The sequence below is a fragment of the Physeter macrocephalus genome, chromosome 21 (assembly GCF_002837175.3).
Source record: "Physeter macrocephalus isolate SW-GA chromosome 21, ASM283717v5, whole genome shotgun sequence".
Taxonomy (NCBI): domain Eukaryota; kingdom Metazoa; phylum Chordata; class Mammalia; order Artiodactyla; family Physeteridae; genus Physeter; species Physeter macrocephalus.
This window is the reverse complement of record NC_041234.1, coordinates 59,440,596-59,453,535: the sequence shown is the minus strand read 5'-3', so window position 1 is coordinate 59,453,535 and position 12,940 is coordinate 59,440,596. Positions and strand designations below refer to the sequence as shown.

At 32.6% G+C, this 12,940-nt stretch overlaps 1 protein-coding gene across 2 annotated transcripts in view; it reads left to right on the top strand.

The window, feature by feature from the left end:
* Window positions 1-12,940, top strand: part of RPS6KA6 (ribosomal protein S6 kinase A6) — a 159,729-nt gene that overhangs the window by 86,041 nt on the left and 60,748 nt on the right. For both annotated transcript variants that reach the window (XM_024129500.1, XM_024129499.1), the window contains exons 7-8: window positions 8,573-8,679; window positions 8,973-9,010. In XM_024129500.1, coding sequence (XP_023985268.1) covers window positions 8,573-8,679; window positions 8,973-9,010 — 145 coding nt within the window. The remainder of the gene's footprint in view (window positions 1-8,572; window positions 8,680-8,972; window positions 9,011-12,940) is intronic.

The following is a 12,940-nucleotide window of genomic DNA, read 5'->3' as shown; positions in this document are numbered from 1 at the left end:
ACGGGTCACGGGCCCAGCCGCTCCGCGGCATGTGGGATCCTCCCAGACCGGGGCGCGAACCCGGTTCCCCTGCATCGGCAGGCGGACGCGCAACCACTGCGCCACCAGGGAAGCCCCAACTGTACTTTTATAATATGTCTTAAAGTCAGGTAGTGCAAATCCTTGAGCTTCGCTCTTCTTTTTCAAAGTTGTTTTGCCTCTTCTAGGTCCTTTGCATTTCCATAGCAATTTAAAAATCAGCTTTTCACTCTGTACAAAAAAGCCTGCTGGGATTTTGATTGGGATTGTATTGAATCTGTAGTTCAATTTGCAGATAATTTACATTTTCACAGTATTGAGTCTTCCAATCCATGAACATAGTATATCTCTCCATTTATTTAAGTCTTCTGTAATTTTTCTCGGCAATGTCTTGTCATTTTCAGTGTACAGGTCTTGAATGTCTTTTGTCAGATTTATCTCTAAGTATTTTGTTTTTAAAAAATGCCATTGTAACTAGAATTATTTTCTTAATTTTATTTTCAAATTGGATGGAAATATGATTATTCTTTTTGTATATTGGACTTTGTATCCCACAGTATAACTAAACTTACTGATTTTATCTAGCAGCTTTTTGGTAGACTACAAATAGAACTTTCTATTGGTAATCTGCACATAAGGAGTTTTACTTCTTCTTTTCCATTATGGACATCATTTATTTGTCTTTGTTACACTGGCTTGATCCTCCAGATCAGTGTTGAAAAGTATTGGTAAGAGCAGACATTCTTGCCTTATTTCTGATTTTAGGGGGGAAAGCATATTTTCACCATAAATTACAAAGTTAAGTATAGGTCTTTTTGCATGTTCTTTATCAGGTTGAGAAAGTTCCCTTCTATTACTAGTTTGTTGAGTTTTTATCAGGAATGTATGTTAAATTTTTTCAAACGCTTTTTTTTTGCAGTTATTAAGATGATGATCATGTTTTTTCTTCTTTAATCTTTTAATATGGTGAATTACATTGATTGATTGTCAAATGTTGAAGCAGCCTTGCATCTGTGGATGAACCCCATGTAGTCATGATGTTTTATCCTTTTTGCATATTACTGGACGTTATTTACTAAAAGTTTGTTAAGAATTTTTGCATCCATTTTCATGAGATATATTTGACTGTAGTTTTCTTTATTGTTTATATCTAATTTTGGTGTCTGAGCAATTCTGGTTTCATAGAATGAGTTGGGTAGAATTTTCTCCTCTTCAATTTTCTGGAAAAATTCAATGTTAAATTGTCATTAAATGATTGGTAGTATTCACTAGTGAAGCCATATGGGCCTGAAGTGTTTTTTTAATGGTATGGTGTTTAACTATAAATTCAATTTATTTAATATACTTGGGACTATTCAGTTCATCTTTCTTTTTGAATGAGCTTTAGTATCTTGTGTCTTTTAAGGAATTTGTCCATTTCATCAAAGTTATCAAATTCATTGGCATAAAGTTTTCATAATATCCCCTTGTTATGACTTTTATAGGTGTAGAATGGTTAGTGATGTTGATATCATCATTCCTGATGTTGGTATTTTGTGTCTTCTTTTTTCATCTCACTTAGCCTTGCTAGAGGTTTATCAATTTTATTGTTCTTCTTAGAGAACCAGCCAGCTTTTGGTTTCACTGATTTTCTCTATTGTATTTCTGTTTTCTGTTTCATTGTTTTCCACTTTAATTTTTATTACTTCATTTTTCTCTGCTTAATTTTGTGTTTCACTAGCTTTTCTGGTTTTTAAGATGGAAGCAGAAGTTATTGATTTGAGACCTTTTCTTCTTTTCTAAGATAAGCATATAGTGTTACAAGTTTCCTTCTAAATACTGCTTTAGCATCATCTCACAAAGTTTGATATGTGATGTTTTTATTATCTTTTAGTCCACCGTGTTTTCTAATTTCCTTTTATTTCTTCTTTGTCTCATGGGTTATTTAGAAGTATGCTAATTAATTTAAAAATATTTAGGCAGTTTCCATATAAATTTCTATTATTGATTTCTAATTTAATTTTATTGTAGTCATAAAGCACACTTTGTATGACTTGAATTCTGTTAAATTCACTTAAATTATTTTATGCTTCAGAATATGGTATATCTTGGTAAATGTTCCATGTGTACTTGAGAAGAATGTGTATTCTGCTTTTGGGTAGTAGAAGGTTCTGTAAATGTCGATTAGATTAAGTTGGTTGATAGTGGTACTAAGTGTACTATATTCTTCCTAATTTTTTCTCTACATGTTCTAACATTTTTTGAGAGACAGGGATTGAAACCTTTTACTATAATTATGGATTTATCTATTTCTTCTTGAATTTCTGTCAGATTTTGCTTCATGTATTTCAAAGTTCCGTTGTTAAGTGCACAAACCTTTAGGGTTATCATTCCCTCTTGGTGAATTGACCCTTTGTCATTATGAGATGACTTATTTTATCCCTGCTAATGTTCTTTGCTTTGAAATCTACATTGATATTAATACAGTCACTCCAGGTTTTTAAAAAATTAGTGTTAGTTTAGTATATTGTTTTCCATATTTTTATTTAATCTATTTGTCTTTATATTTAATGTGCAGTACTTAAGGCAGCATATAATTGTCCTTGTTTTTTACAGTCTGAAAATCTATGCTTTTTAATGGGTGTGTCAGCCTTGTTACATTTAATCTGACTATTGATATGGTTGGGTTTGAATCTCCATCTTTCTATTCGTGGGTTTTTTTTTTTTGTCCCTTCTGTTTTTTGTTCTTTTATTCCTCTTTTGCTGCCTTATTTTTAATTAATTATTTTTCATGATTTTATTTTTATACCTTTGGTTGGCTTTTTATCAAAATAACATTTTGTTGTTGTGTTATTTTAGTAGTTGCTTTAGGGTTTTTAGTATAAATTTTTAATTCAGGAGTCAGGAATCTATAGTCTCAGGCCAAATATGACCTGTTGATTTTTTTTGGAAATAAAGTTTTATTGGAACACAACCACACCCATTTGTTTAGGTATTGTCTATGGTTGCTTTTGTGCTTTAGTGGCAGCATAATTTTATGGTCATTTTTTATTGGATGACAGGTGTTATGTAATTAATTTTCTTATATTCTAAATACTTGTGTTTTCTTATAAGTAGTATTTAGCTTTGTTCTGGGATGCAGTTAACCTGTTGAGTCTTGCTTTTAACCTTTGTTATGTGGTACCAATGCAGAATTTAGGATTAATTTTTCCCAATACTGAAACATGACCCTTCTTAGTACTCTAACTAGCCTAACAATTATGAGATTTTTCACTCTCACTGTTTGGTACAGGACTTATCCTGGTCCTTTGTGAGCTCTGTGAATTCTTTTTAAAAAATCTTTTAGGGTTGTTATTTTCCTGGGCTCAAGTAGTTTCCTTAGATCCATGATTGGGAATTCTTCATTGGATGGCAGACATCCTGAAATTCACCTTGTTAGGTGATGGATATTTTTGTATTCCTATAAATATTATTGAACTTTCTTCTGGAATTTGTGTGGAACTAGTTTATTTCAGATTGTTAAACTGGACCAGAGCAGTGTCTAATCGGGATGATTTTACACCACTGTGAAGCATCTGATTACTCTGTCCAGTGCCCTGTGAATTATGGGTTTTCTGCTCTGTGTGGAGGTAACAGGAACTATTCCTGGCCCTGAGTGAGTTCCATGGATTAGTCCCTCTAATACTTCCATTGGTTATTTTTCTGGCTCAGGTTTCCTCACTCACATGTGCTGAGCATTTCTCTGCTGAATACTTTAGAGAGACCATCTACATAACTCTACAGTTCTCTCTCTGTAATTCTCCCTTCTGTACTCTATCTTGTGAATTCTGTCCTTCTTGTCTCCCCACTCTCTCAGCTCCATCTCATCAACTCAGGAGCCTTCCAGGCTCTGGCCTGACTTTGCCCTCCCTGCATTGCTGCTTAAGAAATCTTTCCAGGTAGTGAGCTAGGACAGTTGTAGGGTTGTTTCCATCTCTCAATATTCACTGTCCTTTGTTGCCTGATGTCCAGTGTCTTGAAAAGTGTCATTCCATATATTTTGTCCTGTGTTTTAGTTGTTTCAGATGGGAGATTAAATCCTGTCTTTGTCTATCTCATTTTGTCTTGAAGTGGTAGTCTGGGAGTAGAATTTTAATTGGGTGATAGTGGTTCAACATTTCACTTCCAGAATTAAAATATGGGAAAACTACTCTTGTTTCTCAGAGCTCTAGAACTTGCTGTGAGAAAGGAACAGTGTGATTCTGGGATGCTAGCTAGTGCTTAAGTGGCTAAGACCTGTCTACCTGTCTACCTCTACCTGTCTACCTCCAGTATAGAACATTCCATGCATGAACATAGACTGTGACCTTGGTATATTGTTAACTCTAGAACAGAGTTCAGTATGTGATAGGGTCTGTCTAGGACCCCCTTCCCAGAGGGTCTTTAAAGGACCTTATTAAAAGCTGGTTCCAAGACACAGAGGGACAATAGTATAACAAGTATTCATGATTTCTTGTGTTAGATTGCAGAAGCGTGAAGAATATGTTTGAGAAATTCTTACTTGTAGTCATTTCTAATTTTCTTTTAAACTCTTCAGACCTCCATTCTCGGTGTGGGACTATCTAAACCCATACTAGCACAGAGATGCAGTCAGTAAGTTTTGATTCCTAAGTCTGGAATATTAGGTAAGAACAAGCATTTTAAATGCATTTCCCAAAAGACAATAAATTTGTATATTCATTGAACAGGCTGCTAAGAAATGATTTAATGGTTACTTCTATAGACAGCTTATTAATAAGTTTTTTATTGGTTATACTTCATGTGTATGTACAAAAAACTGCTATATCATCAAAAACGAGAACTTACTCTTTATGCCGTAGAAAAAGACTTTTAAAAATACATTTTTGTATTTGTTAAAGAAATTTATAATGTATGTCATTTATATTTTAAAGGGAACGGCACCTCCCCAAATTTCTCTCCTCACAAACACACACACAGACACACACCTCTAAGATCATACCATATTTTGTTAATGTCAAGAAAATAAAATGAGATGAATGGCTGAGAATTATAAAGCTGCCAGTTCTTCCAGAATTAATTTGTAGACTTAACAAAATTTCAGACAAAGTCCCAATAGGAATTCTTGTTTGAAACTGACAGATGATTTTATCAGCGTGCTTGGAAAAGTAAACAAATGAAAAGAACTAAGACATTTTGAAAATAAAGAACACCATTTCTTTGCCCTACCTCTTGTTTAAAACTTTATAAAGCTACTGCTATAAGCAAACCATCACAGTATCAACACAAGATTAGAAACATACTGTATAGTCCAGGAATATTCTGTTATGTATGACTTACCATATATTATTATAATAGAGGAAGAATCACAAGTTAATGGCAAAGATATTGATTGTTCAGTAAACTGTATATGAGAAATTTCAGAAAGAAAAAAACATTTTAAATTGTTATTACTACCACATACAAAGATAAATCTTACTTACATTAAAGAGCTAAATCTGGAAAACTTCTCATCCTAAAAGAAAATGCAACTGAATGTGTAGTTGACTATTGAATGGAGGTCTCCTAAATCATTAAAGTAATGAAGTAAAATCATATAGAAATTATATATAAATTTGACTACATAAGAATTACTGAACATCAAAAACTAGCACAAAGTGGGGAAAATATTTTCAAATAATATGATGGAGGACTGATATTTTTAATATTTAAAGGACCTGTACCAATTGAAAAAACAGTAAGTAAATAATAGAAGATAGGCAAGAACATTGTTGATAATTCACTAAAAAAAATAGAAAGGCCACTAGACATGGAAAATTATATAGCCTAAGAATCAGAGCAATTGATTCCATTTTTGTGTATCAAATTAGAAAAGATATTTTAAAAGGGTATATTCAATGCTATCATGAATGTGGTAAGACGAATTCTTTCATAAGCTGCTGATGGGATTGTAAGTTATTGTAACCCTTTGACAAATAATTTTGTTGTGTATGTCGAGAGTCTTGGACTATTTATTCTCCTTGACTGCCTAGTATTTGCTTTTTTATTTCTCAGAAATACATTTTGGGGAAATAACCATAAATATCAAAAATATATATGCATATTACAGAGTTATTTATAATAGTGAAAAACTGGAAATAACCTAAATGAACATTAGGTAAATTATAGTAAATTAGTATGTTGAGATTGTACAGCTATTGAAAACTCTTTATTAATAAGTTAAAGATATAGAAGAATGCCTATAATATAATATTAAGTGGGGAAAGAGGAGGCCACTAGTTTATGTAGTGTGATCTCAAATATGTTAAAACACACACCCTCATACATACATACGTGAATGACTTGAAGAGCAGACAGAAAGACTAGCAGTCCTTACCTCAGGGTGCTAGGGTTTTAGATGATTTTTATTTAGGGGGAGACTCAGGATAATTAGTGAATAGAAAAGCATTAATGGTAGTGAACCTGAAACTTAAAAAGTTGTAACATAACATATGGCAGAAGTGGCTTCTGGGGAAGAGGTAGTTCTTAGGGACAATTATTTCTGAGTTCAAATCCTGCCTGCTTCTTACTGTGTTTTTCTAGGCAAGTTACTTTATCACTCTGAGTCTCCATATGTAAGGTGGTGATAATACCTACCTCATAGGGTTGTTTAGAAGATTGTAATAACATAATGAAAAGTGGCTGGCACATGATAGTTACTTAATAAGTTTCTTATTTGTGTCCATCATGAAGCTTTCCTCACAGACAATTTCATGACAAGATAATATGCTTGTCATAAACTGTAAACTAGGCAGTTTTCTTCTTTTAGCGTTTGAAAGATTTTTGTTTAGGGTTTTCTTATGTGTTAAATTTCCATGAACGTTTTGATTAGCCTTCCTCAGAAGTGAAATAGGTAACATCTGTTTTTCTTCTTAATAAAATACCAAGTGAAAATGATGTTCTTATACTTTTACCATTATAATATTCAAATGAATTATCCTGAAACTTAGATAATGAACAATCGTTTTTCTATAGATCATTTTAAAAAGTGGGTGGAATATCAAAATTTATCTTTCATTGCTCATTCTCAGAAATTTTACTAGTACCTGAGTCTGCATAATGTAATTCAGTGGCCATAATTCTAAGTGGGCAAGCCAGTTATAATATTTTATGATATTTCATTAAAATTTTGAGCTTTCCTAATAATCTAGATATTTCTTTAATGACAATAACCAATTTCTAGACAAGTTATTTGTTTTGCCAATTGGAAGCCCTTGATAAATCTTAACAATTACGTCTAATGGTTGAGTAATGCCCAATTTTGTGTGTAAGTTAACACTCACTTTTGAATGAATATAGACCTAAACCTATAACAATAATACCTCATGGTTACACACATAGGATTTTACAATTTACAAAGATTTTTTTCCCACATAAACTAAGCTGACTCTTAAAACAACCTTGTTAAGTAGATGTAGCAGATACTATTATCCTTATTTTACAGATTTGGAAACTGAAGCCCCGAGGGCTAAGTGAAATATCAAACATTACACTGCTAATTCTAAGTCCAGTGCACTTTTCACTTCATCATAGCAGCTGTGTTCCCAGGCAGAAAAAGGTTGAGGAATTCAGTGCCTTTAAGGTCATGTATTCTACTAGCAGAAGAGTCCTGGAGCTACCCCTTATGTCAGACATTGGGTTTAGAACTGTGTTTAATATGAGTTACTAATTTGACAACTTATGTTGGTATAATTGAAGCTTTAGATTAGTAGAGCTGCTAAAAGCAAAATTCCTGAGAAGTGATAGTAGACAGTGAAAGAGAAAATAGTAGAAATAGTGGAATTACCAATGCTGAAACAAAATATCTAATATACTGCAAAGATCCTGAGAGCACCCCTATATAGTAGTGTACTAAATATAATAACTGAATTATGACACTAAGTCATTTTTAAAAAGGTAAATCCTGTGCAGTACATTCAGGGTAAAAAGATATGCAAGCTACATAATATGTTTTAGGAAGATCTACGTTAAAATGGTTAATGCTGAAGAGAAGGATTTTTAAAAAAAATTTTCAGTATATTTTATTTATTTTTTATTTTAATTTATTTATTTACTTTTATTTTTTGGCTGCTTTGGGTCTTTGTTGCTGCATGTGGGCTTTCTCTAGTTGCAGCGAGCGAGGGTTACTCTTTGTTGCGGTGTGCAGGCTTCTCATTATGGTGGCTTCTCTTGTTGCAGAGCACAGGCTCTAGGCGCGTGGGCTTCAGTAGCTGCAGCACATGGGCTCAGTAGTTGTGACTTGCGGGCTTTAGAGAGCAGGCTCACTGGTTGTGGCGCACGGACTTTGTTGCTCCGCAGCATGTGGGATCTTCCCGGACCAGGGCTCCAACCTGTTTCCCCTGCATTGGCAGGAGGGTTCTTAACCACTGCATCACCAGGGAAGTCTGAGAAGGATTCTTAAATAGTTTAGTTCCATCTATATACTTCTTTTATTTTCTTGTTTGCCTAGATTTGTCTGTTTACTGGTTTTAAAAGAAGAAAATTTAAATAATTCAACATTGAAAAAAAGATCAAATGGTAAATTATTATTTTATTCTAGGTTCTGTTTACAGAAGAAGATGTGAAATTCTACCTTGCAGAACTGGCCCTTGCTTTGGATCACCTGCACCGATTAGGAATTGTATATAGAGACCTGAAGCCAGAAAAGTAAAGCTATATTCTCTTTATATATCCCTGTTAACAGTATTTCTATAACTACTTTTTTCTCCATTAAGTCTTTTATTTTAAAGATTATATGAAAATATACGTGAATTATACAGTTATATGAAACTTACTTTAAAAAGTAATCTTCATAAGATACCCATTGATTTTAAATTAGTCATTTCAAAATTTTCCAGTATATCAAATAGATATTGACCTCTTTTATGATGATTTTTATGTAAATGTTTTATGTAAAAATATTTTATCCCACGTTGTTGAATGTGAATTTTGATTTACAGCATTTTGCTTGATGAAATAGGACATATCAAGTTAACAGGTATGCAAATTTTCTCATTCTACCCTAAGCCTGTTTTATATTTTTTGTTATTTTAATATATATATTTGTCTAAGCCTGTTTTTTTCCCTCTTTCTTGACTTAATTTGCGTTTTGTTTATTTCTTTGGTGAACTAAAATTCATTTAAAGGGTGGATAAGATAACTCTCAATATGCTCTAATTTTAATACCAAAAAATTATATGGTAGAGTCACTGTCCTCATTAAGAAATGACATTTGGTTTTCTAGGTAAAATCACATCATTTTTGTTTCAGTCTAGGCTGAAAGATGTATCATAAGTAGTTATCACATTTGAAATATAGTGAATTATAAACTTCTGAACCAAGTGTTTCATAATAAGAGGTTCATTTTATTCTTTCTTTTGTAAAAACACATTTTATTTTACTTTATTTTGAATATTGAGTGTTTACTGTATGTGAAACACTGCTAATTTTCACAGGACACTTAGGCATAAAGTATCCTTATTATACCATTAAAAAAAACCTTTAATTTTCAAATAATTATAGACTCACAATAAGTTGCAAAAATAGTACCAAGAGATCCTGTGTACTGTCACCCAGCTTCCCCCAATGGTGACATTTTACAAAATTACAGTGCATTATCAAACCCAGGAAATTGATAGGTACAGTTACAACTCACTAGACTATATACTTTACTTGGATTTCACCAGTTTTTGCACGTATTCATTTTTTTGTTTGTCTTTGTGTATATTTCCATGACATTTTATTCACATATGTAGAGTCAAATACTATCACCACAATCAATAAGAAAAACTGATCTACAACCACAAAAGAACTCTCCTGTGCTGCCCATTTATAGTCATACCCTTCCCACATTCCCTAAATCCTGGCAACCACTTATCTGTTCTATATCTCTAAGTTTGTTATTTTAAGAATATGATATAAATAGAACTGTACAGTAGTCACACACCTGGACATTTATCCTAGAGAAATAAATACTTACATGCACACAAACAACCTAAACATGAATTTTCATAGCAGCTCTGTTTGTAATAGCCCAAGGCTGGAAATGTCCCAAATGTCCTTCAGAGAGTGAATGGATAAACAAACTGTGATACATCTATGCAATGGAATACTACCCAGCAATAAAAAGGAAATAACTCTTGATATATGCAGCAACTTGGATGGACTCAAGGGCATTGTGCTGAGTGAGCCAATCTCAAAAGGTTACTTGTGTTTTAAATAGATAGTAAATTCTGTATTTAATTATCAGAATGTTAAAACAGAGATAAAATGAAGATGTGGTCTTTACAGAGAATTTTGGACCAGTACACTTTAAAGGTAAGTTGCTTTAAATTCCTAAGTATACTACTTCAATGTAAAAATAAAGTATGAAGTTGTTAACTTGAAAGCTCAAGTAAATGTGACAAAGTTCAAGTAAAGTTTAGTAAATCTTTTTTTGATTCATAGCCTGATTCTCCTTCTAATATATGAAAGAAGCAAAGCAGATTTAAAGAGATTCAAAGAGGACAAGGAAGGGAAATATGAAGAGAGAACAGTAGAGTTTTGAAATTTTACATAATACATAATTTTTATTTTACAACCATCTTTAGTTGCAAAGCTAATTAGAATTTAATTCTTTTTATTTTTCTTAATAAGTTATGCCTCTTTTGTCATGGGTGAGGAAGGAATGTGAGGAAAGAGTAGAATAAATTCCACCTATATCTCTCTTCTACATTACGGTTAATTGGGTGAATAATGATGTCAACTTGTTTTATATTTAGTCTTATAATATGAATTCTGCTTTTACACCTTTTGGACTTAAACTGGCTGAGGAGTAAAGAGTAGTTAGAATCAATGTTAATTTATAAGCAAGGCACACAAGGATTGTGACAGGAATAAACTGTGATTTATATATATTTTAAAACAATTTAATCTATTTTCCTTTAAAGTGATACCAATATTTCTTTAAAGAAAGTACACAATGATAAATATTAGATAATTTACAGTTTCATGATTATAACAGAATTCAAAGTCTTGTAATGAATAATAAATTTATGGATTTAACCTCACAACATTCCAGTAAGGTTGGTTAAAGTGTGACCATTCGTAGCAAGTATTTTAAGACAATTCATTTTTTTTCATTCTTTCCTTTAATTTCTTTTTCTTTTTATTCTTCCTTTCTTTTTCTTTCTTTTCTTTTTCTTCCTTTCTTGCTTTCTTACCTGCCATGCCTTTGTCCTCTTTCCTTCCCTTCCTTTTTTTCCTCCTCTTCCTATCTCCTTCCTTCCATTTTGAATACTATCATCGAGTACTATTTGCTCAATGAACTATGGTTATTCATTTGGTTTATTTGGTGAACTATGTTATTTATCTCTATCACAGCCTGTGGAATTTGTAGAGGAAGCACAGGTCACGTTGGCATCTTCTTAGAAGCAGACAGAAAGGTTCCGCAGCTGTCTCTTCCTGAGTTCAGTTTTCCTTGTTCAGGTTTGCATGCTTTGGCCAGTCTGGTAAATGCGCTGAGTCACGTGTAGTACTTTCAGTGAGCCCTTCGGGTTCTCATTTTAGGCAAAGGATCTAATTTCTCTGAGACATTAACTCAATTAACAACACAGTCCTGTAAATGAAAAGGCAGGAGGGACCAGAACTGGGGATCTAGTGTGAGGAGAGGGTGCTATGGATGTGGAGGGTCAGGGCATTTGGACAAGGATGGGTGTAAGAGTATCACAAACCTGGGTGGGAAAGGGAATCTGGAGTCACCAGAATCACTTCTGAGGGACATAATTCAGAAATAATTTTTATAAAAAGAGGGAAGATAAAATATACAGTGTCAGAAATTAAATCACACAGTACTTGAGCTGAATATTTAAGAAAAAATGTATACATAAGAAAATAGTTTAAAGTAATTTTTATGGCTATCTGAAAATTAGTCACTGAAATTACTTTTACATATAGTAGATACTCATAAAAGTGTTGTGTTTTGGACATGCTTTTAAAATTTAAAGTCTTTAAAAGAGTCATTTAAGGAAACAAAGATATACTCCCCCCCCATCAAAAGACCCTTATATAGCTGATTTCTACATTTTCTTTTCAAATTAGTGGTTTGGAAAAACCACTGATTAACATATGTCTTATTTAACCTTGTAGCTAACTCTTATTATTGTAAAAATTTTTGTCAGTTGATTGCTGAGCAAATTCTAGTGTTAAATGTCAGTTTTGTCAGAAATAGTACAGCAAAGGACCTTTATGGAGTGTTGTAAATCTCTGAAAGGTAACAGAGGATAAGAAAATTCTCTTCCCTTCTTCCTTCTCTGTGGAATGGCCAAAGAAGCCAGAGTGTTCTTCTCTGCAAGGTATGTTGTTATATTCAACTGAACTGACCTCAGAGACTAGGTTTAATTAAATTTAATTTTGAAATGGAATTGCAGAGTTTAAAAGCCTTAAAATGTGGAGAAAGAGCATGGTATATTGAAAAAAATTTTTTAAATTATGCTGAAAATCATAATGCATTCAGTTATTATACAAGAATAAGTAATTTTTAAATGAAAATATTGAGTATGGTTAGAAAATCAGTTTCAAGGGGCCCTAAAATTAAGTATTAATATTGTATTTTATTTTAAAATAGAATTATAGGGCTTATAAGTTTTTCATTTATAGAATTAAGGTATAATTTACACAGAGTAAAACTCATTGTTCAGATTCTAGTGATAATGGAACTAATTTGTATCTTGACCTGCATCATTGTCATTATTGTTGTTGTGATGTAATATAGCTTTGTAGGATATTACCACGGGGGAGACTGGCTAAAGGGTAAATGGGATCTCTGTAGTATTTCACATAAGTGCGTGTGAGTCTACAGTTGCCTCAAAATACAAAAGTTTATTTTTTTAAGTTACTTTTTTGTGTATAGTTCTGCAAACTTTGACAAATGCATACAATCAGCATCAAG